This window comes from Nannospalax galili, unplaced genomic scaffold (genome assembly GCF_000622305.1).
Source record: "Nannospalax galili isolate Female #2095 unplaced genomic scaffold, S.galili_v1.0 scaffold134, whole genome shotgun sequence".
In the NCBI taxonomy this organism is placed as follows: domain Eukaryota; kingdom Metazoa; phylum Chordata; class Mammalia; order Rodentia; family Spalacidae; genus Nannospalax; species Nannospalax galili.
The window spans coordinates 1,511,462-1,538,077 of record NW_008335593.1 but is presented as its reverse complement, the minus strand read 5'-3'; the positions used below and the strand labels follow the sequence as shown (position 1 = coordinate 1,538,077).

At 48.1% G+C, this 26,616-nt stretch overlaps 1 protein-coding gene across 1 annotated transcript in view; it reads right to left on the bottom strand.

The window, feature by feature from the left end:
- Window positions 1-26,357, bottom strand: part of Myom2 (myomesin 2) — a gene marked incomplete in the record, with an annotated part of 73,545 nt that extends 47,188 nt beyond the window's left edge. Inside the window, 13 exon segments of the mRNA XM_008830462.1 lie at window positions 231-284; window positions 1,183-1,382; window positions 2,392-2,533; window positions 5,133-5,294; window positions 5,565-5,729; window positions 8,824-8,874; window positions 8,957-9,045; window positions 16,459-16,551; window positions 17,439-17,596; window positions 17,729-17,867; window positions 19,009-19,164; window positions 20,509-20,626; window positions 26,286-26,357. Of these exon segments, the coding sequence (XP_008828684.1) occupies window positions 231-284; window positions 1,183-1,382; window positions 2,392-2,533; window positions 5,133-5,294; window positions 5,565-5,729; window positions 8,824-8,874; window positions 8,957-9,045; window positions 16,459-16,551; window positions 17,439-17,596; window positions 17,729-17,867; window positions 19,009-19,164; window positions 20,509-20,615 (1,516 nt within the window).
- Window positions 26,358-26,616: the final 259 nt, after the last annotated feature.

The window sequence follows — 26,616 nt, the reverse complement described above, 5'->3', positions numbered from 1 at the left end:
ACATTTGTGGCCCTAACCAGAAGAGTGAGACCCAGACTTACTATACCTCAACCGTGTCCTCCTCTGCCCTCAGCCTTGCTTACTGTCCCCCCTCCACCATCCAGGCTGGACCTGAAGTGCTCATCTTCCTGCTCACATAACTACTGTCAGGAAGGACCCCCTACCCATCTCTCATCTCTAACTAGAGCCCTAGGGTCTGCACAGCTGGAAAGAAGTGATGTGTGCCTCACCTTCAAGCTCATCCTGGCAGATGACGATTTCTTTCTCTCCCTCCAAATGAACTGCTGCAGAGAGAAAAGGCCACAGTGACGTTGACATTCAAAGGTCCCCAAAGGAAGTATGATTTCCCTAATTTGGGGCAGGACCTGAGCTGACTCAACACACACAACAAAGCAGTTCTTGGGGGTCATGAGAGTCGGGGTTTTGGAACCGTTCCTGGGAATTCTTAGCATGCTCAGCTCTTTGTACAGGGTCAAATGACTGCCAGTAAGAAGATGCTACCGTCTCCCTTAAACCGCAGTGAAGGGTCCACATGAAGAAACCCATGCCATGGGAAATTAAAACTCAGACACAGAGCAGTTTGGTGTCAAGGGCTCCAAGTCTCTTTGTTATTAAAACTGTATCATCAGGGCTGGAGAGACAGCTCAGCAGCTAAGAACACTGGTTGTTCTTGCAGAAGACCTGGGTTTGAATCCCAGCACCCACATGGCAGCTAACAACTGTCCATAACTCCAGTCCCAGGGGACTCGACAGCCTCTTCTGACCTCTGTAGGCAGTGAACGACACGGGTGCACTTACCTACATGCAGGCAATACACGAATACACACAAAATAAAAACAATAAATAGAATTTTTTTTAAAGTTTAAAACTGTATCATCAATGGACAGGGGAAGGCCTGGTCTGAGCAGTCTAAGATCTCAGTGAGTACTCCATGAAGGGGAGGAGCATTTGTTGTAAAGCACAGATGTCAGTCTGGCCACTGCATTCCTAAAGGGACATGGATAGAGACAACGTCTCCGTGCCAAAAGGGGGCACTGATGGAGATGTCAGAGAATGGGAAAACATTGCCCTGCCACACTCAACACTGGACAGCATGCTTAAGGCTTGCATGCAGCGGACAGTAGAGTCACATGCAGATGGCCCACAGCTTCCCAGTCATGGCTAGAACTTGAATGAGCATACCTTGCAACCTTCTGAGGTCAACAGGGTCGAGGGCAGCCACAGCATCGGACACCCGGGAAGGCCGGCTAACACCTGCGTTATTCACTGCCCTCACGCGGAACACATACGACCTTCCTTCAAAAAGTCCCGTGACCGGGTATTTGCAGATCTTTACTGGTGCATCATTGCACTGAACCCAGTTGTTAGTTCCTACCTCACATCTTCATATGAAAAAAAGTAGGAGAAAAAACACACATGGCAGTCAACGAAATCCTCATAGGTGTAGTCCTATGTATCAGGCATCACAAGGGGGCATGCCACATGGATAAAAACTATTGTTGAGATACTGACTTACATGAATATTGTAATGTAGGAAACCTAAAAGATATTTGGGAAATTCAATAGCTATCTCTATATGTATCTAGACCTATAGATACATAAATAGATACACACACACACACACACATGTATACAGACATACATAGATGACAGAAAGAGACCTAGATGCACTAACAGTTACAGATGGATAGAAAGACAACCTTCAATCTTTATAATTTTATAATTAAGGTAATTCCTGCCATCGAGCTTGTTTAAGCAACATCTACTTGAAATAGTTATTTTAGACCCAGTATTGGCAATTCTCTTTCCACCTCAGGTGACACAGTCACAGGGTGTCTCCCCAGCTTGTCAGGTGATGACATCTGAGCCATCTTATACTATGGTCCTATGTAGGCAATATAAGCCCCATTTTTCATAGATTGAACAATTTAAGTACAAAGCTTCATGTTAACTCCCCAGCAGAAAACAGATCAGAAATTAGTCTCTCGGGCTCTTCCAGTTGTAAAGCTGTACATTCACATCAGAAGTAGCTGCACCTTCACCTGTTTGTCCTGCGGGTGACGGGTTGGACTTGCTACTGATCAACAAAGCCCAAATTCTTTTTCTACTACCAAGGATTGAACCTAAGACTTCATGCTTGCTGGTTAAACACTCTACTGTTAAGCTATATCCCCCAGCAGCCCCAATTTCAATGTGAAGCCCAGTGGGGTCACTAAGGGCTCAGCTTACTATGTTATCTACCAATTACCTCATAAGGGCACTGACTGACCAGACAGTGATGATTCCCCCAGGAATGGCAATGTCAACTTGCAATGAGAAACATGTCTCAATTCCTTCCTTGGTAGTAATGATTTCATCAGGGCATCCATCCCTAGGAAAACATGCTCTCACCTGTCTATAAAGTAGCCTATGACAGGGCTCTCCGTAGTGGTGTTGGGTGGTTTCCACGTGACGATGACATAGTCTCGGTTGGCATCATGGCACTGCAGGTCCATGGGAGCACCAGGAGCCCCTGTGACCAGTGGGTCGGCATCTGTGATGGGAAATACATTCACTTCACTCACAGAGTAGGGACACTGCAAAGCCTGCCCACAACACCTCCAAACTCACATTCTCTCTGCTTTGTTCGATCCTTATTATCACATTATTTGAATGCCATTTTAATCTGGCAAACTGGTGTCAAGAAATGTAAATATTTATATGCATTTTTAACTCAGAACATTAAACTGCTTGTCTGGGTTTTTTCGTAATCTGATCCAAAATTAAAATTCACCTTCTCTTAGTTTTATGTGCACACATCATATAAGTTGTCAGAAATTTATTGACAACAGGATAGTGCCCTAGTCTTTGTAATATCTGAGAAATATCACCCAAGTCACTTTTGCATTTAAAATTTCTTAGAAAAATGTGGGAATTAAAACCAATTTTTCACAACTTGTGGGCAAATGTTTGAGTCAAGTTCTCCCCAGTTGCTTTCACATAGTCTTTAGAATCATGATGTAGCGTTAAGTAGAGTTACACTGAAGTTCAGCAGAGCTGTAACTTTAATTATAGTTACACTGAACATTTAATTTACTTATCTGAAATCAATATTTATTCAATAGCCATGGCTTCTGTGTGCCCTCCGCAGTGTAAGCATTCTATAGTGTCTTTTCCAAACCTCCCAGCAAAGTAAAGGCTAGGGATTTATTGACTTTGGGCTAAATATTTCCTTTCACATTCAAAGCCTCCAGAAAGTAATCAGAGCAGTTAAACTCCCCCAGGCCCGCATCATTTTCTTCCTACTGGTGATACTGAATAAGTAAGGCTATCGGAGTCGGGTTGTACTCAGTGCGCTTTTATGGGCAAAACATCCTGCCAGACCCTACAGGAGAACGGAAGGCACTTTTTAATGCCAACCCTAATAGAAACCACAGAACCTTGTGGAAGGGGCTGAAATACATCCCTGAATGCTTATGTGTTCCTGTGGGAAGTATGGGGGAATGGGATGCATACTTTTGTTGCTAAGGTAAAATACATTCTCAAAGCAGAACCCTCCTTCAAGCTCTGACTGCTGTTGGGAGGAAATCTGATATACTGATGGCTCTCACATCACCCACACCTGGAGCTGCAGATGAGTGAGGTGAGAACACAGTGCAGATGCAAGCTAAAGGTGGCTGGCCACACAAGACAGAGCAGGGCAGCCTCTGGTGATGGCATCCAGAGCCACTGTCGATGGTCTCCCCAACAGGGTCAGGAAGGAGATGACAGAGGGCAATCTAATTTCTATGAGCCTTGGTGCCTCTACTGGGAAGCAGAACATCAGTAATTATAAAGTTACTATGAGAATTTTAGATGGACGGGGCTGGAGAGATGGCTCAGCGGTTAAGAGCGCTGGCTGCTCTTGCAGAAGACATGGGTTAAATTCCCAGCACCCACATGGCATCTAATAACAACCGTCTGTAACTCCATGTCCAGAGGAATCCAAGGCCCTCTTCTGACCTCCATGGGATTGCATGACATGGGTGCAACATACATGCAGGCAATATACTCATACACATAAAATAAAAATAATAAATGAAATTTTTTTTAAAAAAAAAAAAGAATTTTAGATGGTCAGGGCTGGAGAGATGGCTCAGCGGTTAAGAGCACTGGCTGCTCTTGCAGAAGACCTGGGTTAAATTCCCAGCGCCCACATGGTGGCTAACAACAACCATCTGTAACTCCATGTCCAGAGGAATCCAAGGCCCTCTTCTGACCTCCTCAGATTGTGCAACACAGGTACACTCACAAATATGCAGGCAATACACTCATACACATAAAATAAAAATAATAAAATTTTTTAAAAGAATTTTAAGCTGGGTGTGGTACCACATGCCTTTGATCCCAGCACTCAGGAGGCAGAGGCAGGTGGATCTCTGGGCCTTCAAGGCCAGCCTGGTCTACATAGTGAGCTCCAGGCCTGGGAGACCCTGTCTCAAAAAGACAAAAAATAAATTTTAGATGGTCTGTATGTATCATGCATGAACAATACGTCTATGCACACCCATATACATGTACATGATAAGTATTTCTGTACATGTTCCCACTGATGTTCTCTGACACTGTGCCTGGTTTCTCAGGAAATGTTCTCCTTTTCACAAATTAAAGGTTCTTAGTGAGACTTTGGTGAGGGTTAGATGTAGTAAAGAGCACTAGGCCAGACCCAGGGCTTTCAGTAACTGCTGAACACTGCGTTGTGACCTTTGTAAACAAGAGCTAACTGAAGTCAGCAAAGACGAAAGACACACTATCCTAGTCTTGCCTGACCTTGTCGTAGAATTTAGAGAAGGGCTAACAGGCAGGTGCCCGCTGGATCCTGGTACTCAGCTCCACACAGGGGAGTATGCCCATGCCACACACTCTCTCTGAGGTCCTGTTCATAAGCTCTAGGATGCTGAGAACGGTACACAGCAGGGACCGTGCTTCTGGCCTCTCCCACTGACTCATCAAAGTATCTTCATGATGACAGGCATCCGACTGCCTCTCATGCAAGAAGGAGCTATTCCTTATCAGGGACCAATGCCCACGGTCCGTCTTCCGACCCCTCTTCCTGTCCCCTCCACACTATGTAAGCTCCTCCTACTGCACACTCAGCCCCTCCCACCAGACACCTCTGACAAACAGGAAGGCACTGTGATCGCTGACTCCACCCCTGGACACAATCCTCAGAGTGTACAGGCCCTCATCATCCTTGTTCAAGTGGCTGAAGGACAGTGAAGCCTGGCCTTCTCCAAAGAACATCTTCGTCCACTTGGACTCTTTCAGCAGCACATCTGAAACAGCATCAGAAGTCAAGGTTAGATTCAGATGCCTCCCCATCTGCTCCAGGACTCTCCTCCATGAAGTTCAAGGTCACTGTCAGGGTGCCAAAATAACCCCTCCCCTAGGTCTATTTTTCTGCTGGCAGCTAACACACAGGTAGAGATGAGGGTCAAATCAACAGTCATGCTAAGACCACTCCTTCCTGGAGGACTGACAGGTGGCAGAAGCCAGGAGTCAACATGTCAGTAGTGACCCCAGGCCTAGTGCACCACAGCACTCACCATCCCGGTACCATTCAGCCCGAGGCTGTACTCTCTTCAGATCTGGTGTGACCAACAGCGTGCACTTGAGTGTGACTGTCTCGCCTTCTCTTCTGAAAGTCACCCCGAATTTCTCCAAAAATTGGACATCAAAGTGAGTATAGGGAGTCACGGACGACAGCGGCACTGCAGGGAGCAAGGCGGACTGTCAGCACCCACACGTGTGTGCGTGTGTCTCACTCAGCAAATGTACTTGTCTACTGACAGCTGGATGCTCCCTCACCTTCTATGATGTTCATGCTCTCTGAGGGAGTATGTCTGAGGGTCTGCAACCCCCAGACTCATGTGCTGTGGCCCTAACTAAAGGGAAATTACATTTTTTTAAAAATCCTGACTGGTTATAAAGCACTTTGAGCTGACGAGCCTTATCGGAGTGTTGTTAGCCCATGTTTCGAAATATGGTCCCAGAACATACTGCCTCCATCCAGAAAGTGATCCCTGCCCTACAAATGAGTCCACCCACCAAAAGAGACCTTTATTGAACAATGTGGGCCCTAAGTTCTTTACAACCCCCTAATCTCTACCCCCATGGCTCTATTTCCACAGACTAACATACTTAAACTCCCCTATGACTTGACTGATAATGACTACAATCCCACTGGTCAGCTCCTGCCCCTCAATGACAATAGTAGAGGTCAATCTGGATTGTCAAGGTTGGATGCTTTCTTTTCTACCTGTGACTCCTTTCCTAACACTAACCTGCATGGTACTAGTTAGTAGGGCATTAGAGGAGATTGGGGTTAGATACTGTCAGGAGGATGGACCCCGAGATGGAATTGGTGCCCTTATAGAGGAGGAAGAAAGCAGGCTTTTGTGCCCCAGGAGGACCAAAGAAGGACCATCAGCAAAACAGGAAGCAGCCTCCCCAAGACCTCACACTGACACCCTGAGATATCAGACCCATGGGCAATAAAGGCACCTTGACAGTCACTCACCTGTAATATGGCAAATTTGTAGAGTCAGAAAAACAGGCTATTCTATCATTAGAGGGATGGTCACACAGAGACTCAGCTTAGACTTTACTATTTACAACAGAGGGTTTACATCCCACCTCAGCACAAGGAGAGGCTTGAGAAAGTTATGTGTTTTCATCTTCAAAATAAATTGTAGGACTGTCCTTACCAGAGTGTCATTTCATAGCAAGTCAAGTAATTAGTATCAGTCAGAGGTATCAATCAGAACCAGATTAAACCTCAAAGGTGTTTGGGATAGCATGTGCATGATTCAGAAGAAAAGCAATGGGCCTTTCACATGCTAGTCAAGCATTCTACCACTAAGGTATATCCCAGGTCATTTGCTTGTTGAGACACAGTCTCACTGTGTAGCTCAGCCTGGCCTTCAACTCAAATTCTTCCTGCCTCAGCCTCCTGAATGCTGGGATTACCAGTGTGTTCCAAGCCTAGCAACTGAATTTTTTTAATTTTATTTATTATTTTTATTTTATGTGTACATGTGTATTGCCCGCATGTAGGTAAGTGCACCCATGTCATGCAATGCCCATGGAGGTCAGAAGAGGCTGTTGGATCCCCTGGGACTGGAGTTATGGACAGTTGTTAGCTGCCATGTGGGTTCTGGGATTCGAACCCGGGTCTTCTGCAAGAACAACCAGTGTTCTTAACCACTGAGCCATCTCTCCAGCCTCAGCGAGCAAATTTTTAAAACTAAAAACAATCTATGACTCACAAACACATGTATGTAAGAAAAGTTCAGAGACCACCTGCAAACGGGTGGTGATTTTTGTCTTGGGAGGAAAAGTTGGGTAGCCAGTGGCCCATCCCTGACCTTTAAAAATAACTGAAGCCTGGCTGTTCTACACATTTTAAAGGGGTTATTTTGTGCCATGTGAACTTGACTCTAATTTCAAAACTGCAAAAATTATAAAATATTTACATTTGCTGAAAATAGATGGCAAACATAAGAACAGCCATTGTAACTGTGATCTATAAGTGTATTATACATGTATAACTACTTCAAGTGTCTGTGCAGAAAGGTAAATTTTTAATGGAAGAAATCTAAGGATTTCTAGGGCAGATAATCTAGAAGATTCCATTCTAGATGTCCAGGGTGTATGGGACTCCAGATCTGCAGATCTCACTGTGTTAATCTTGACTTGTCCCCATGTACTTGGGGATATTGGCCAAGTGATAGACGTGGCCCATCCAATAAAAGTCATGCATGAACAACCAAAAATGTAGTAAGTGACTGCTAGCAAGATCTACCTTCAGAGAGAGATGGTTCAGAGGTTGAAAGCACTGGTTGCTCTTCCAGAAGACCTGGGTTGGGTCCCCAGCACCCACATGGTGGCTAACTGCAAACAACTCCAAGTTCCAGGGAATCCGACCACCCTCTCCTGGCCTCCACAGGTGTGCCTGATACATTATATACTTGCATACATGCAAATAAAACATACATACACATTAAATAAATATAAATAAATAATACGGATCTGCCTTCAGGAAATGTTTTGGGCCAATTCTTTATGTGTTTGGGCTCATATATAGATGGAATCATGGTCGAGTCAAAGCTCCTGTGGGAGGCATAACTCCTGTGGCAGAAGTACAGATCAACCCCATATCTTGTCCCTGAACCATAAGTGAGCCATGTTGGAAGCAGGTCCTGATCCCTGGTACTCTCAGCCTGGTGGCCTTCCTAATGCCACCTGACCTCAGCACAGCTCTCTGACCTCCCCAGGCAGTCAGCCTGGATCACAGAGACATGCATCTCTTATCACAGGGCCACTGCCGGACACTGTGACCAAAGGGGCCAAGCGAAAGCCAGTGGGTTCTCCCCTGAATTTCTGTGAGTGACGGTTTTACCAGTGTCTAGGAACATCAGTTTTCCAGCAGAGGAAATTGTCACACACTGGCCAAGGAAACCTGGAAAGGTGCTTAGAAATACAACTTTAAGGGGCTGGAGAGATGCCTCAGCAGTTAAAAGCAGTGAGTACTCATGCAAGGACCCACTTGGCGGCTAAAAACTGTCTGTAACTCCAGTTCCAGGGGATCCGACGCCCTTTTCTGTCCTCCATAGGCATTGCACAACAGGGGTGTACTTACATACATGCAGACAATACACTCATATATATAAAATAAAAATAATGAATAAAATATTTTTAAAACAAAATACAACTTTATAAAAATTTTACCCTTAGAAAAATAATTTTCACTTGTATGCTATGTCACTAAACATCTTTCTAGACAAGACGTCCCAGTGTACTTACGTCCAATCGGGAGCCCTACAGAATGAAAAGGTTCCTCATCCCCGTGGTACCCTGTGGAGACAGTTGGGTAAATGTGGGGATGAGGAAAACAAGGAGGCAAAGCTCAGCCTCCCCGACAGCACAGTGTACGCACTTCTGACCACCACTGCGGCATTGGTCGATACTTGTCCGTGGGCATTGGTTGCAACTGCTGAGTAGGTGGCTGTGTCCTCAAAGTTTGCCCTTGGAGAGAAAAAGAAAATGTGTGGGATGCTCTGGCAAAGTCAACAATCTGAACCTGAACAAAACATTCCTGGAAAGCAAACCCTGTGGCCAGAATCACTTGCGATTTGCTGGAGAACGATGCCAGTTCTATCTTGGAACGGCGGGCAGCACACGGTATTAATTATAGACACAGAGGAGCGTCTGATTCCAGACCATATCTGGCTTTGAGTCTCAGGAAGGATGGGGTACTTCTGGAAATCCTTACTTCATTCTCTGGGAGAAATCTCTGCTCCATCCTGGCCCTATTTTCAACATAGTCACGTCCATGGTTTTATCTCATCACAGACAAGCTTCCACAACGTCTATCTGCAGTAGAATCTTTCCCTCCAGGACAAAAAGATGCGCACATGCGGCAGTCCTGTGTTCTCCACATAGAGAAGGAATCTCCACAGAGCAAAGTGTGAACCCTAAGACCCTGACTGGGAGCTGAGCACGCGCTGGATCGAGGTGGCACAGGAGCTAGCACTTTGCCCTGCCTCCTTGTCTTATGCTCACATCCTAGGACTGCGCCTGCCACTGTTCCTGTTCTGAATTCCTCTGTGTATCAGTCTAACCAGACTGCTAAGAACTCCTCCAAGCCCAAGGCAGGAAGCAGAGCTTGTAACTGAGGCCTCAGCAGAGACCCACGAACCTTCCTAAGTGTGAGACACTCCACTAAACAACACAGCAGATCCACAACCCCACCTCAGTCCCCAGCAGGATTCCCAAACCAGTATGTAACATTGAGAATCACAAATGATACAATTCCCAGATTGGAACGACCCATTCAGGCCTCATCGACACACCCCTGAAGACATGAGCACATGTCTAACCCAGGAAGACCAGGGCTGAAAATGATGAGCACAGCCCTCAGGGTACAGAGAGCTCCTGCCTCCCCACTTCCATCCTTCAGAGGTGAAGCCACTTCAGTGGTTGTGAACTGCCTCCCTCCATGTGTTTCCCCAGGAAACCCAAGAGAGAGGCAGCCAGCTGCTGACCAGATAGGCTTTGCTCAGTGCCAGGCACCATTCTGGTAGATCCTTCTGTCTGTCTGCCTCTGTCTCTCTCTCTCTCTCTCTACCCTCTCTTCTCCCTCTCTTTTTCTTTCTCTGTGTGTGCCCATCCTTCCCCTCTCTCTCTCCCTCCCTCTCTCTCTCTCCCTCCCTCTCTCTCCATTTCTCTCCCTCTCTCATGTGTGTTGTGGTATGTATTGTACATGTGTACATATAGGTACATGTGTGTATGCATGCATAGGAAGGCCAGAGGAGATCCTGGTTGTCATTCCTCAGAAACCCATCTTGCTTTTGAGACAGGGTCTCATTGGCCTGGAGCTCGCTCATTAGTCGGCCTGGATGGCCAGTAAGCCCCGGGTTTCTGTCTGCCTCTGCCACACCCAGGCTTGGATTACAAGCACATGCCATGACGCCCAGGTTTTTTACAGGGATTCTGGGGATCAAACTCAGGTCCTCACACTTTTAAGGAAAGCGGTTTATGAACTGAGCCACCTCCCCAGCCCTAAAACCCTCAGCCACTGTCTTAAATAACATTGTCAAGGACCCTGGAAATTATCATGATAGAAGTTGGCTCTTGGAAAGATTGGGAAATAAGGTCTACTTGGCTCCAAAATTGTTCTTGCTGCTAGTTTCACTCCAAAATGGGGACACTGTGTGACCGTAATCTGGGAAAAGAGATAGTCCACTTTTGAGAAATGAAAAATTTGTCCAAGTCTCGCTTTAAAAAGCATTGAGAGGCCCAGAGACAAAACCCATTCCTGGAGGCCAAAGGTAATTTTACTTTATTCTGTTTCTCTGAGAGCTGAAAATATGTTATTTAACCGAACAACTTAATATCTCCAGGAATGGGGAGAGAAGTCTCTGAGACCTGTGCTGCCTGTAGCCCCGTCTTCCTCCTGGTGGTCCCAGCCCAATCTTGCTGTGCCAGGCATGCCATCTGGCTTCCTTTACATGCCAGTGTTCACAAAGAAGTCACACAGCAGCCTGTCTCTGCGGATACTCAGGCCAGTGCATCACGTCCCGTTCGCCTTGAAGGAATGTATACCAGCTGCTGCCCAACAGTTACAGCACGGCTCTGGTCTGATCTGACTAGGAAACCCTGCAGACACAGACCTACCCTGGGGCAATGAAACTGTGAGCAAAAGAGGAACGTCCTGCAATGTGGGACTTGCTCCACTGACACACACCAGCATTCTAGGCTGACCTGCTGTGGAAGTCAGCATGTATGTGCCCATCAGAACCGCTTCCTAAGTATGCCAGTCCAGGAATGGGGTTACTTCTCTATAGTGTCTGCAGGCTCCTCTTTTTCCATCGTTCTTTATTCTGTGCTGCTTCTTCCAAACCAGGGTGTTGTCATTTCATTAGTGCAGTCTTCAAACGGAAAAATATCCTCAGATACTGGCCCAAGGCCTGTCCCTACAACAGCCCCACCTCTAGCAACAGCAGAACAAATGATAGAAATGGGGGCAGGCTGACCCTACGCTGCAGGTCCTGACAGGCAGACGGGGAACAAGGCTTTCTGCAGTAACCGCTTGATCAGAATCTCCTGACCAACCCAACAGGGACCACGTGGGGACACAGGCACCCAAAGCAACTTCCTAGCAGAAAGCAGAGTTCAGAAAGACATCTGGGACAGGACTCCCAAGAAAGGAGGCCCAGCGATTCATGCCTGGACCACAGAGAGGCCTCAGAGGACGGTGGACAAGATGGCACCTGGGCAAGCAGTCAGCTGCATAGATTTCACAGCGTCCTGCTGCCTTTCTGGGTGTTAATATGAGGGTTTGCTAGCTGAGTCCCCTCAGTATACTGCAAATTTCTTCATTGGTGTTTAAAGCCATAGTAAAAGCCTGTGCTCAATGCATCAAGTACCCTTTACACAGCTAAGTACAGTATTAGAATTTGTGGTCAATCAATTTGTTTGTACCTGGGCCCTGATAAGGCTTCTACCACCTCCCCTGAACTGAAAGAAGTTCTAAGTCCTAAGAGTTCAATATGAAACTTGTTTCCACTTAGAACTCATCATCTTGGAGAAGCAGGGTTGGTATCAATACTGGGCAAGCAAAGTAAGAGCCACAGAGAACAGGGCTACCGAGCAGTCAGCCCAAGGATCGCTTAGTATCTGCACTTCCTCAGCTGAGCCCAAAGTCCTCATCGATCAATGTTATAGCAAAAGAACCAACTATGTTTTACGCGATGCTTGTCAGCCGCCTCCTTCACTAGGCTGACACTGATGATTAGAATAAAACAATGCACTTGAAAAATGCTTGCAGTTTTGTGACAGATCAAGCTCACATATTATCAACTAAAATGCATTAGCTGAATTCCTGAACCAAAAGTTGGCAGAGGATTCCTCACTCCTGTACAAAGCCTCCCGTCCTCCCCCATATTCCTACAAACAGGAGAGCTTTTCCAGCCCTCTGAGGACCACACTTGATGGCTGTTTTGCCATTCTTGAGTGGGGATGAGCTGAAAGGATACCTAGCAAGAACAAAGATTGTCACAGAATGGACCACAGGAAAGAGGAAAGAAATCTTGGAATGGACAGGCAGTCCCAGCTCCCAGCTTGCCCTGGACTGGCTCAGGCATGAAGATGGGACAGCGCCACCTAACACATTAGCTCCTCCGTTCGCCCATTAGCACCCATTAGTGCTATCGCTCAGAGCTGGGACACAATGGCACAATGATGAGAGAAGGAGCCAGAGCGGTGCCTGCTCTGCGTCCATCACTGCACTCCTATGCTTAGGAGCAGACCTTCAGGAGGAAGGGTCCACAGCTTCCTTTCTATTTGTAAGGAAGCCCACGACCCTCCAAAATATCAAGCCCCCTGTTTTACCACAGTGGTAGCTAGAATGGGCTTCCCTGGAATGGGGTGTCTCCCAGTGGCCGCTGGGTGGACAGGAGTCCAGGAATCCTTTTAGTGTCTTCCTTTAGTCTGTTCATTACAGGACTCTCCTTTGGGAATTCTTCAAACCATACAAAACATTGAAGCTGAGGAACACATGCAAATGATAAATCAGCATCCGCACATGTGCTACAGCAGGGACTAGAACACCCCATATTCTGCTAGGGGTGATGGGGTTGTAGGGTAAAAGGGCGCCTGGGACGGGGTGGGATGGGCTAGCGGCAGAGAGGAAGGCCAAGTGATATGGGGAGCTCCACCTGACTCTCATCCAAGCTAACCTAGAGACATTTCATTGACTCTGACCCCAGACCCAATGTGTCCCAGCGTCCCAAAGAGACCCTCCCCCCTGTTCCTCCCCAAGGCCTTACAGAGAATGTTTAGCAAACGCAGTCTAATTCTAGCCTTTGCTTCATGCTGAGAGAACTTGGAGGGTTTTACTTTCTGTTTGGATGAGCTCCCAGAATAGGCAGTTTTCTTCGGTCTGTTTTTACTTCCACGGGGAAGTAAAACTTTTGCCTCCCAAATTCTCAGTGTGAAGGTACCCAACACAACTTCCTGCAAGAAACTAATCCATTTTGTCTTTCTAAAAGATAAGAAGACAGCATCTTAGGTGAATTCCTCGTGGGTAGGCAATGCCCAGGGTCCTTAAATGGCAAGCAGTGTAGACACTAGATTTGTAGTTTAATTCAAGTAAGAACTTAAATATCAAAGCCTAAAAATTAAGTATAAGAAAAGCTTAGTCATGAAAATATTCTCCAAGGAGTGGACAGTGGTGATATCGCTAATTTAAAAAAAAAAAAATGGACTGTTACAGCCGGGCGTAGTAGCGCACGCCTTTAATCCCAGCACTCGGGAGGCAGAGGCAGGCGGATCTCTGTGATTTCGAGACCAGCCTGGTCTACATAGCGAGTTCTAGGTCAGCTGGGGCTACAGGGAGACCCTGTCTCAAAGAGACAAAAAAAAAAATGGACTGTTTTAAATGATCTTTAAAATACAAGAACAACAAAAATCCTTTAAAGAAAAGGGACTCTCAGTAGGGATCCCAAGAGAGAATCCTGAGTATATGCTACAATATAAATTAAAAGTTTAAGTTCAGAAAGTACCAAAGAGTGAGTTTGCTTTTCGGCACTTACAGAATTCAGCTGTGGGAGCCGAAGAATATTCATGGGAGCAAATGTCATCTCACAACACAGGGAAAGGCTCATTCCAGAACCAGCAAGAGGGAAGCACAAGGCATTCCACACCCGAGAATGCCCAGATCGGATGATGCGCAGCTCAGCACTTTGGAATGAACAGCTCGGCTGAGCTATAAATTGAGGGTTTCCCTTGCTCTTTTCCTAAAGAACATGAAATTCATTTCATCTGCTGAGATGTGTCCAGTAGGGAGAGAAAAACAGAGATGTGCTAGTTAGGGGAAGCATCTCTAATGTTGGCAGCTGTAAGGAAGGGGCCTTGGTGTCTGGATCATTCCACCATGATCTTCCAGGGACAGTTGAACAAGTCCATCCCAGCCATCTCTTTGTTCTATTTAAAGCTCACTTATCCCCATGTAAAGTTTGACTATTGCCAACATCAGGTGGGAGTGTGGCTATTTTCACGCTTGGTAAAGAGAAATGACATCTTGGCAAGAAGCTAACTGTTGCTCAAACCAATCTCCCAGGCCCACCAAGCCCAGAAAGCAGACACCCTGAGGACAGTGTCCTCCCTGAGGGAACTGGCATTGGCTTACTGCCCACCGATTCTTGGAAGTCAAGAAGAGAGTTGCCGTCCACAGAGTGCCCCAGGGCCAGAGATGTGACCTCCTTGCTCTTCAACCCTCAGAAAGCTGGTGTGGAATTCTGCCCACCTAGCTGGTTCCTGGCTTCTCCCCCTGAGCTGGACACCTGACCAGGACACCTGACTCCAACAGCAAGTCTCCACTCTACCTGAAAAGTCTCCCAAGGACCTCTTCCCTATTTTCCCTTCCTGCTCCATGCCTGGTTCCTTGGTCTTAGATTTCAGCAGGAACTCCATACTGGTCCACCTTGGTCCCCAAGTCTACTGGCAGTTAAGAGGGGTCCTTCAGAAATGAGACTAGATACTTTCCTCCCCAGCCTCTAAGCCCCTTCTCTCTTCAGCAAAGTCAACATCCCCAATAAACAGTCCCTCTGATTTTCCTGGCCTGCTTCTAGCCCCAGCACCCATGTACCTCACAGACAGTTGGGGATCCCTCACCTGAACATACCCCACAGTTCCCACCCAGTGCCCCCTCATATTGGAAGTTCCAGTTGCATCTTGCCAAGAAAGTGCTACGAACTGCTACCCCAGGCCCAGGCCTCTCCTGGCCATGTTATTCACCTGCACTCTGGGTGTGGGACACCCCATGGGCACTAGACAGAAAGTCCAGCTTCGATGGCTACCCACATGCCACCCAGAACAGCACACTGCACTGGTTCTCATTGGAGAGCAGAAGAAATAAACCAGCCGAGAGGCCAGAGCTTCCAGCTTGGGGGCAGGGCTTCTAGTTTAGCGGAGGCTGGGCAGCTGTGGCGGGGTGGCACTTGCACAGTGAGGACCTTGAGGGGCCCACAGCTCTGCAGGGTTCAGGGGCAGCACTACACTGTCCTCAGGCCACCAAAATGAGCCCAGGGAAGGGGCTGTCTCCCTAGTAGAAAAGCAGGAGTTGCCAAGAAGCTGTTAGGAAGAGGAGAAAACCTGGGAAAAGTAAAACCCCAACTCTGCTGCAGGGTCAGGGCCCTACAGAGCCTCCAGACAAACCAGGCCTGTCCTGGAGCAGGGCCTCAGGAGCAACCCGCTAAAACAGCTTTGCTTGGCTCCCTCTCTCCACCCTCATAGATGCCCCCCCCATCCATCTCCATCCCCAGGGATGACTAGTCACCTAGTGACACACACCCTGTCAGCAAGACTCCCACTAGAGGTATTTAGGCAGAACCCCTCCCCCTGAATCCACCTGAGCTGACATTCGGTCTGTGAACCCTGCCTTTCCTTGGCTCTGGCCCCATTCCGGCTGGGATCTGAGCACACGCCTGCATTGTGACGGCCAGCTGTCATTGTATGAATTGACCTTGTTGTCAGGAACAAGTGTCAGAATCATTCCTTCTTCAACAAAACCCAGTACATAAACTGTTTTTTAATTAGTAAAGAAGAAAATGCTTTTATTATAAGCACACATCCGGACAAAGACAGGAAGATTAAGTTTGTGTGTGGCTGTTTATGGTTTATGCCTGCGTGCACCTGTGTGTCTGGGTATGGCACATGTATGCCATCATGTGACTCTTCCCATAACCTCTAGGAGTAAGATTTCTTCATGTCTCAGTAGGTCCCCCAGGCTGGCCTGGATCTCCCAATCCCCTGCCTCAGCCTCCTGAGTACAGGGATCGCGGGTGTACCACCATGCCCAGTTGACTTCTGCTTTCTCTGGCTTTGTGCATAGAGTATGGGATGTGGCCCCAGTACACGCCAGTCCTGGGTCCTCACCTGTTGATCTCCAGCGTGTGCACACCATACTTGCTCTCAATCCGGTACTTCCCTGGTTCACCGGCCTGGCAGATCAGACTGCCGTCTTTGTACCTAGTGGAGGGAAGTACCCATTTAGTCTAAGTGCATAGGATTAGAAGCACCTGGTCCTCTTCCCGCTCCCCATTCCCGGCACCTCAGGAGAGTCCAGAGAGCATTCTGCCTCCAGCTTTCCAGAAGAGTCGGCATTTGTATCTTTCACACCATCCAGGCAATGCTTGAGCCACAGCAGACAGTGCTCCAATATCTGCTGTAACTTATGAGCTCAGAAGCTATCATTCCATTTTAAAAATATAGCTGGCGCTATCCAGGTCCCAGGCTGGCCCACAGTGCCACTGGAACACTCGAGGAACCAGATGTATAAAGCTCTGGTCCTAGAAGCTTTGCTCCCCACCTGTAGAGCAGGACTCAGCCACCACAAGGTGTGTTAAGGGTGAGTCTTGGGATCCTCCTCTACCTCCTGACACGGTGGATGGACCGACATGTAAGGTTGCACATCTCCTACTGAGAGACCCAGAACACGGGATATACACACAGATTCTTGATTTTAGTACCAGATGAGCAGGAAGGGTCTGTGATGCTTAAAGTTTTATCAGTATGAATTCTCTCCATGAGTACTCCCATATCAAAGCAGACCCCACGGGCCCCATACATAGAGTCAGCAATGATGCCAGACAATTGCTGAGAATTCTATTTACGAGTCTATTCAGGAAGCTAACTTTTCATACTCCAAAATGCTCAAAATTCTCTGACAAAGCAGCTGGGTCAAATCCCCAAAATTCAAATGACAGTGCATTGTTTAGACAGATATTTTGAGTTTCTGTGCTGACATTTCCCACATGGAGTTCCAAGCCTGCAGGGCCACGGGACAGGCTCCCAGGCATGCCCTCCTTTCATGCACATCTTCCTTGAAGAAAAGGAGCCCTGGGTGCTGCTCTCACCATTGCACTACAGGTGTGGGGAATCCTTGTACAGTGAAGCAGAGCTTCACAGACATCCGCTCCCAGATGGTGTGGGACCTTAGCCGCACCAGGATCTCAGGGGCTCTGCTCATCCGATCTTCAAACGAGTGTCTCTCCCATGCTAGCTTGTCTCCCACCTGCCAAGAAGAAGCAAGGGTGATCAGGGAGGGTGTGACAGACACAGTCCACTGGCAGTGAGGCATTGGACCATCTGCCTGCAGAAAAATGGTCTTCTCCCACACATTCCATCAGCTTGGAGACCCTCCTACCATCTGCTCCAGGGAGTACTTGTCCAGCTTGTCGCGAGCCTGGGACCGCGCCAGGTGTACATTCTCCTCCAGCTGGGCCAATTCATTGAGGAAACGCTGCCTCTTAGCCTCACCATAAGAAGCTGCTAAGGACCTGTACCTGCAGGAACCAAGAGGCTCTGTTTATCTCTTGACACATGACCAGACTTTGTGGTACTGATAGATCAGACAGGCCTTTCCTGGGTACCCATCCCTCTGGAGGAAGAAGCACGAGAAGATAATAGGAGAAATGCAGTTCTTTTTATTTATTTATTTATTTATTTATTATTTTTATGTATGTGAGTTATGCTTTCAGGTACATAAGCAAGTTCTTGACCAATTGCCCTCCATGCCCATCCCCTACTATTTACACTTTGAAACCATTCTCTCACAACAGAAATTCTCATTTTACAGTAAAATTAATTTACATGCTTTACAATTTATGTGGCACAAGTTACCTAAGGCATTTAAGAGCTAATTTCGCTATTTTTTTAAAGAGGAAAAGTTGTCTTTTGAGTTGTCTGCTAATAGGCCAGTTACTCCATCACTGTACAATCCTCAAAAGAAGCATGTTTACCCAAATCTCATGTGTCCTTCGGGTTTAGAGCTCTTTACAGAGAATTTCTCTGGAAATGTTAGGTGGAACTAGGGAAAATATACAGCAGGTCTGAAATATTTAGTTGCTTATGCTGTTTCAAAAGCAGGATCCACCAGCCGTTTATCACCTGGAATTAACTTTAAGACTGCTATTCTGGCAGATCCATCTTTGTCCTGTGACCATGCATCCTCGTGAGCCAATGCCATTGAAATATAAGCTGTGATGATTTATAGAAGCCTCACAGTCCTCAGTGTCCACAGCTGTTTAAGCCCTGGCTGCCTCCTCAGAAGATGACCTTGCTCCTATAGACAAAGCTACAGAGGCTGTGACAGAAACTCAGCTGTAGAGTCTACAGCTCTTGATGCCCTTGAACTCAGGGAAAGGTAGGGGTATGGGTGTAGAGGGTGGGCCCAAAGTCACATCCCAGCCCTGGCAGGCATGAGGCTGTAACCCTTGGACTACAAAATGATGGAGCCTCATTCCAAACCATTTCCATGTTAGGACTGACTACGGATAATAAAGAGCAAGCAAGTGATGGGAAAAGACGCTTTCCACTCATTACAGGAAGCCCTTCTGCTCCTCCCACCTGCCCAATCTGCAGCTGAGTTGGATGCCCGCGCTTGACTCTGCGAGCGGCCACTGAGCAAGGCCACAAAGCAGTTACCTGTCTTCATTTTCAAGTTCTTCCTCTTCTGATGTGCTCATACGTTTTGCACAGACTCTGCAGGTTGTCCCCCGAGTCGAGCTCTGACTGGAAGCTCTCTGGGAAGAGGACTGCTGTGTAAGAGACCTCTGGGAGGCTGACTGGGTGGTTGTCCTCCTGGCCATACAGTGAACAGAATTAGATGTGCTGGAAAATCATGAACATTTATACTAACACACACTACTTTCTCTCTGAACACACCAACTCCTCCCTGCAACACCCACACGTGTGCCGAGAGCCTATGCGCACAGGTGCACACCTGTGTACTCATATGCCCATGAGTATCCATGCATATGCATACATGTGCTGGGCACATCTGCATACATGTGTGTACACACATGCCACATACAGAGGCACACATACACTGATACATATACACACAAACACAAACAGGAACATGTATAGCCTGAGACACATGCACACATGCACATATACACGTGTCCACACTTCCGCAGGCACACACAGGGGCCCATGCGCATGCCTGTACACACCCAAACGCAAGTCTGCATCCCCGCTATGGCACCCTCCCGTGCCCTACACATGGCCCCTGCAGGATTGCTCCTTCTGAGCTCCCTGTGGCTGGTGCCCTCCCTCTCTGCCAGCCACAGCTGAACCACCCTTCGCGGCTCACACATGGACTTTCAATCTCTCTGCTGGGAGGGGCTGCAAATATTTGACTTGTTTATTACAAGGGATGCCAACTAAATGAGTGCCACAGCATTTCTAAATATAGGGTGCTGGTGACATGTGGCAGGCGCCCACCATGAGAGGCCCGGCCCAGAGGTCTCTTCCTGCTCAGTCCTCTAATCAGCCCATTGAAGCTACAGATACACTGCCCACAAACAGTGCCAGCGGGGCATGAGCTGCAGCCCAGAGGAGACCTCGTCCTTCAGGAGCGTGGAGCTGGAGATAGGACCAGGCAGCAGCCACACTCACGGGGAGACACCCAGGTGTCACACCCACACTAGAGCGGCAGCATTTGTAGGGAGGACACGCAGATGTGCAGTGCTGAGGTAGCAAAGCCGTCCCCGACGCAGCGTCCTTTCTGTCTCTGCTCTGCTCCCCAGGGGCCCCGCCAGTGTCCCGTCCATTGTTCTCCTCATCATTTTCCCAGATTCTGGGTGAGGTTTTAAGATCCCACTGCTGGAAGGTATGTGAAGTGGAGTCATATGGGTGCCAAGCATTCCTCTCAGGCCTCTCCACCAGGGGCTCAGAAGGGCTCTGAGTCCCCCACAGGGCCTGCAGAATGCAGTGACAACTCCAGCCAGATGGGCCAGGCAGCCCAGCCAGCCTCCTGTTCCTAAAAGGAATGTATGTATCAGGGTTGCTCCCTACCCTGCTCTCAGACCCCTCCACACACACAACTTCACCTCCAGACCTCAGGGCGGTAATTTCCTGCCTAGAAACACCAAACCCGCACACTCAGAGCTCAGTAAGTCCAACCTGGACCTGCCAACTTACTTTTTTGATGCATACTGGTCCAGGAGGTACCTTGTTTGAATGTTTCGATAGGACTGGTCAAAGTGCTTTTGCCTCTTCTGGTAGAAGGGGGCTACCACGAGGGACATCTTGGATGCTCCTGGAAGAGGAACGAGCAGGAGGAGTCAGGCCCCGCAGACTCTGCCTTCACGTTCTACATTGTTCCAAAGAGGAAAGGTGGGGCTCAGGCGACGGCTCTGTGGACGAAGTGCTCTTGATAACCCCAGTCGGTATCCCCAGCACCCTCGTAAAAGACTTAGAGGTGCACGTCAGTCAATTCCAGGGCTGGAGGATTACAAAGCAGAGAGGAAGTGCCCATGACTTCACTGGCCTGATCGCCTAGCAGATTTGGTGAGCTCCAGGTTCAATAAGTGATCTTGTCTTGAAAAAATAAGGTGAAGAAGGTGGAGAGTGATTGAGAAAGATGCCTGACACTGACCTCTGGCCTCCACATGCATACACACGATACACGCATGTATACATGGCACATACGTGAACACGTAAACACAAATGTACACCCACAAAAAAAGGAAGGAGAAAGTCTCCTCCTACTGATAAGACCCACCCAAGAGGGAAAATGCAGAAGACTATACAGGTAGACTCACAAAGCCTGCCTGATGACTTCCCCAGGACCCAATTTCATTTCTTGATAGTTTCCATACAAATCAGAAAACTTGGCCATATGCTTCATTTAATCACAACCCAACAGCGTTTCTAGAATACCTGTGTGTCCAGGGCACTGTGGAAAGCATGTGAGTAAAGAAGATAAAAATAATTAAAGCAGATTAGAGGCGCAAACAAACACTTCAAATGATAGGAGCCAGAAGCCACGTGAAGATAGAGTTCCCTACAGAGGACAGGACAGCCAGAGACACCCCAGCAGGGGACTTGGGCAGGACCCTGGGGAGCCACTAGGCCAACATGCAGAGGACCAGAAGACTCCAGAACTTGGGTCACTTGGCATGCAGCAGGAGGTTGCTCGGGGAAGGCTGCACCCACAAGGAGGGCTTCTAGTAGCTGATTCAGGGATCTTGACAAAGGCTCATTTCCCCAGCACCACCGAGGATCATTTAAAACCATACCACAGGCTTCTGCTGGGAGAAGGGGCTGGAAACTAGGGACCAAGACAGTGCCGGAACCTCAGAGATGTGGGAAAGTGAGCAAGTCCAAGACAAGAGACTCTGGAGAATTGCAGAATTACCTGTGTTCATTTATGTCACATCCTCACCCCAAGTTAGGAAACCCTGCCAACTGAGTCATTTGACCATCTCCCCAAAGCTGTGCAGGGCAGCTTTCCAGAGTCTCTGTGAGCCTTACTCTCTTAAGTAAGACCTTAAAGAACTCCGAACCTGAGCTCTGTGTGTTCAGTGTTTAAACTAGAGTAAGCTGTCTTGAGTTAGAGACGTTCCAGCACAGCCTTGAAAATACCACTCAGAGGGGACCGCAGGGATGGGCCCTGGAGATGGACACTCAGGAGCGGCTCAGAGAAGACGCTGTCTTACTCCTGTCGTCAGCATCATTCGGACATCTGTATGTTAGAAAATCCACCAAGTTGCATGGCTGAGCTAAAGTATGAGCCTCATGAGCCGTTCCACTGAGCCTATGGATAGCAGAGGTACAGAGCTTGGGGAGATCTTGGGGAATTACCCAACATGGGTCCAGCCCACCCAAAGGTCAGTGGCCTTCTATCTCAGGTCCACTCAAGCTTTGACACAGTAGCGTGTATCCATGTCTTCTCTTAAAAACCAGGTTGTTAACCAGCCTCCTATTCAGGAGGCCAAGTGTGGGTTGCTCAGGGTGCTATGATACACTGGAAATGTACAAAAAGACACTGCGCCCTAATGAGCACACAGAACTGACCTCCGCCACCCACTCAACCCTGAAGGGGAACACAGAGGTCAAGCCCCAGGCTTAGACACTAGGTCCAATCTCTGACTCTAGCCCTGTGATGTAGGCTTGGCCTCACTCCTAATCTCTCCAACTCTGATATTCCACACTGAATCTATGTAATACCTGGCACCGTGCTTGGTACAGAGTAACAAACAACAGAATCCATGGCTATGTCTGTCACATGGTCATGTGTCTGTCACATGGTCATGTGTCTGTCACATGGTCATGGTGACACTGAACTTCATAGATAGGAAGAAATACCTGAAAGCTCCCATCACTTTAACGTGGAAGAGGCTCAACTGCACCTCGGCAAGGAGAACATGCATGAAAGGTCGGCTGTACAGCTGCACTTACTCTCCTGGAGCTGTGCCTATGTGGGGACTAAAGGCAGACCGGGGAATTTGTTTCTATCTCTTTGGAAAAAGAAGAACCCCAAGCATGGCCTACATCCTAGTCAAAGCTGCCCTGAAAGAGAACCAAGCACACTTGACTACGCTATGACTATGTTATTTATGTGAGACATAAGATGACTCAGGTCTTTACAGCCCAATGACCAGCCTCCATCTAACTAATCTGAATGTCTCACCCAAGGCTATAGCGCAGGCAGCATGCAGCATGGTGTATCTGAAACCACCTCACACGTTGTCAGGTGGACTGGAAATCTTCAAACACTTCATGCGTGAGGAGTGCACACTTTGTAGTGATTAGGCATCAAGTGTTCAAGTTTCCTGTGCTTCTCACTCTGACACAGGGGACCCAGTGTAGATATTTCCTCCAGACACCTTGACAATACACTAATGCCCACTTTGCTCCCTCCTGCAAAATCAAATTAGGAGCTGCCAAGGGCTCTCCAAGTGCAGACACACTTCAGTGTACCCAGTTTCCAACCCACAGTCCTTTGGAACACCAGATACATGCTCACCCATCCTGAAGCCAAGAACCACTGGATTTCAAGGAAGACACTTCCTAGGGCTCCTGGCTCGGCGAGGAGGCAAGCTGGACCTGTGCACTTGACCCCTGTGCCTGGGGCCCTCAGCTCCACCTGTCTCCTCAGACTGCCACCAGTCTCACGTCCACCCAGACCTATCACAAGAGGAGCCCACAAGGGACCTCAGTGTGCTTTCTGCTGCCATTGCACACAACCTCAGGCTCTCATACTTCAGAGCCTGAGACAGGATGTGTTCCCAGCCCCAGAAGCATATTCTTCTGACTTAGGGAGTACAGTTTGGGAGTATCAGATAAGTAGGTGTGAAGGGGTCTTTGGAGAGCTTGTCCAGACTCATTCTGCATTTGTCCTCTTTAAGAAATATCTCTGACATGAGTTAAGTGCCCCCTACACACACACACACACACACACACACGCACGCACGCACACACGCACGCATGCGCACACATACACGCACATATATATATACAAAAAAATAAGGAAAAGAGTCTTTCCCAAAAGAGCAGAGTCTGATGATGCCTTGGAGAGAAGGAACAATCACAGAACTGGATTCTGGGGATCCCAAGGCCTGAACCCCAGAGCTCTGGGCCTCCACGTGTTTCACTATAAAACCAGGGGACTGAACTAAGTGCCAGCATTCGTCCTCTAACCTCTAGCAGTGCATGTGTCCATGGCAGTACTTAACTAACATCAGAGACCATGCTGACCAGAAATCCCAAACTATGCCAGGCAAGCATGCCCTGCCCTGAGGAATGGCACATCCCTGTGGAGCCAAGGTCAGCAGCTGCTCTTCTGACAACTCCCAGTCACTTTCTGCCTCCGCCCAGATCAGGGACCACACCCCAGTGGTCCTGACACATTTAGACACTATGACACCATCATGAAATACGAGCCTGTCCTCCAGCACTGGACTGCGTGTCTGTGATGTGCCTTGCCCTAAGCCTTCCCTGGAAGGGCACTGGAAATACCTCTTTCAAGTCACCGGGTGCGGTTTTAATTTGCAAAGACATTTCAAGTTCAAAGCATCCATTCTTATCCAATTAAAAAAATTATCTATACAGCTAAAAATGTCAAAGTTGATAGACACATGAAGTGGGGGAGAAAGAGAATCAGTTGGCACACAGAACAGACTCCAAATGACAAGCTCTGGGTTCCCAAGATGAGTTTTTTCCCAACCCACTCATAGTGAGACTTATTTGTCCAAAGGGTTTTCAAGACTACGTATTGCCAAAAGGACCTCTTTCTACCAAAAATATCAACTGGACACAAAGCACATCCTTAGGGATATCGAGGATCAGTAAGTATGGCTGGGTTTTCCAGAACCCTCCAGCAGCCTTTGAGAGGCCTGACAGAGGATAGAGAGGTCAACCCTGTTGCACAAAATTCTTGACTCTCTGGCAAGTCTAACTGGTTCCCACTAATCCTTGAACAGTTTTGTAACAGTGTTAGACATTGAATTCCATATGGCAAAACTTCAGAAACACAGAGCAGGGCCGTAGTTCACAAATTGAGAATTAAGTTAACAGTTATCAAAACTGCATAAACTTTTATTGATAGCTTCCCCTTGTACAGAGAATAGTCCCTTGGGGTTAAGGTCCTGATTCATGTGAGTTTCTTATAAACTTGCCACAAATTTAATCTAATAAACAGCTTTCCAGAGCACTCTGTAACTGTCCCTTACTTTTGCTCAGTTCTGTCATTTGCAGAGCTAGAAATGTCTGTCAGTGAGCACACCACATTCATCTCCAGAGGCAAAGGGTGAGCTGGCTCAGGGTGTTGGCCTGGTTCCCAGTGACTCAACCTTTGGCTCCTAGGACAGGCTTTGTCAGAGGACCCAGTTTATTCAATATCACCTTTAAAGTGTCTTCATTCCACATGCTCTTTTGTTCCTGTTTTTCTAGCACTCAGTAAGGAAGGAATGTGGGGCGGGTGTCAGGGAAAGCTGGATGTTTCCAGCCTCACGTCCTCTTTCCTCACCCTTCGCCAGCCTGGCCCTCAAACGCAGCATAACTATGCCCCCCCCCCGTCCCTCCTGGCAGGTGCAGCCCTTGCACACAGCTCTGTGTGGGGAGTGGCGCTGGAGTTCTGCAGGATCTGAACTCCAAATGCACAAGGAAAGGTTCCACCCGCAAACAACTGTCCTTTCCCAAAAAAGCTCGCACCTCCTGCCTAGCCCGCTGAAGGTCCAAGCTGAGCAGTTCTTATTGTGCTCCTTTTCCAGTTGGCCGCCTTCTCACTTCATTTCTGGGTCCCTGTGACAATCTCAAATCAGACATGAATCAGCTGACAGGGGGCAGGTAGGAAAATGCAGGAACCTAAGGGATACAATCTGCTCTGAGGAAACATCAGGTCATACAACAGAATGGCCCAGAACACAGGGAAATAAGAAAACTCATGGGGTCGGGGGACACTGGGCATGTAGCTCAATCAGCAGAGTGCCTGCCTAGCATGCACATAGCCCGGGGTTTGAATCCCAGCATACACGACAGCCAGGTGGCACACATCTGTGATCCCAGCACTCGGGAGGTGGAGACAAGAGGATCAAAAGTTCTGGGTCATCCTTAGCTGCACAGCATAGTTCTAGACCAACCTGGGATACCTAAGATCCTGTCAAAAGTAAGAGAAAGAAAAGGTAGAGAGGGGAACAGAGGTAGGGGACAAAAGGAAAGGGAGGGGAGAGGAGGGGAGGGGAGGGGAGGAAGAAAGGAGGAAAGAATGGAAAGAAGAAAGATCTTGGTTGGGGATAGAGTGCAGTCAAAGGCACGCAGACCCTGGATGGAACCCTTTGCTTTGTTCCTGTATAAGGAATGCCTGCAGGTAACTCTGCACCTAACCTGACCCCATGGGAAAGCAAGCCTGCTCTGCCTCTGCAGGCATGCTTCCTCTTGCCGAGCTACACAGAGAAAGGGGAGGAAAGACTCACCCAGAGGAGATGGGACGGCACAAGAGACGTCTCTGTTGCAGAACTCCCAGACTCTGGCTGAGGACAGCAGGGCTAATTTCTCCCTGCAAAGCTCCGTCCTTCCCTCCCATTTATGGCCCTAGGAGGTGCTATATTTAGGCACGGGACTGCCTTTCCCACACCAAACCTGTATCATAAATCACCCGCCTGCTTGCCAGAGGAGATGCACCAGATGCACAGGGGAAAATCAAATTAGGACGTTTGAAGTGAAGTAGAAGGTGTGGGTTCCCACTCCCATCATGCTCTGCTCCTTCCCCTTCAGCCTCTACCAGGAGGAGAAGACAGACACCAC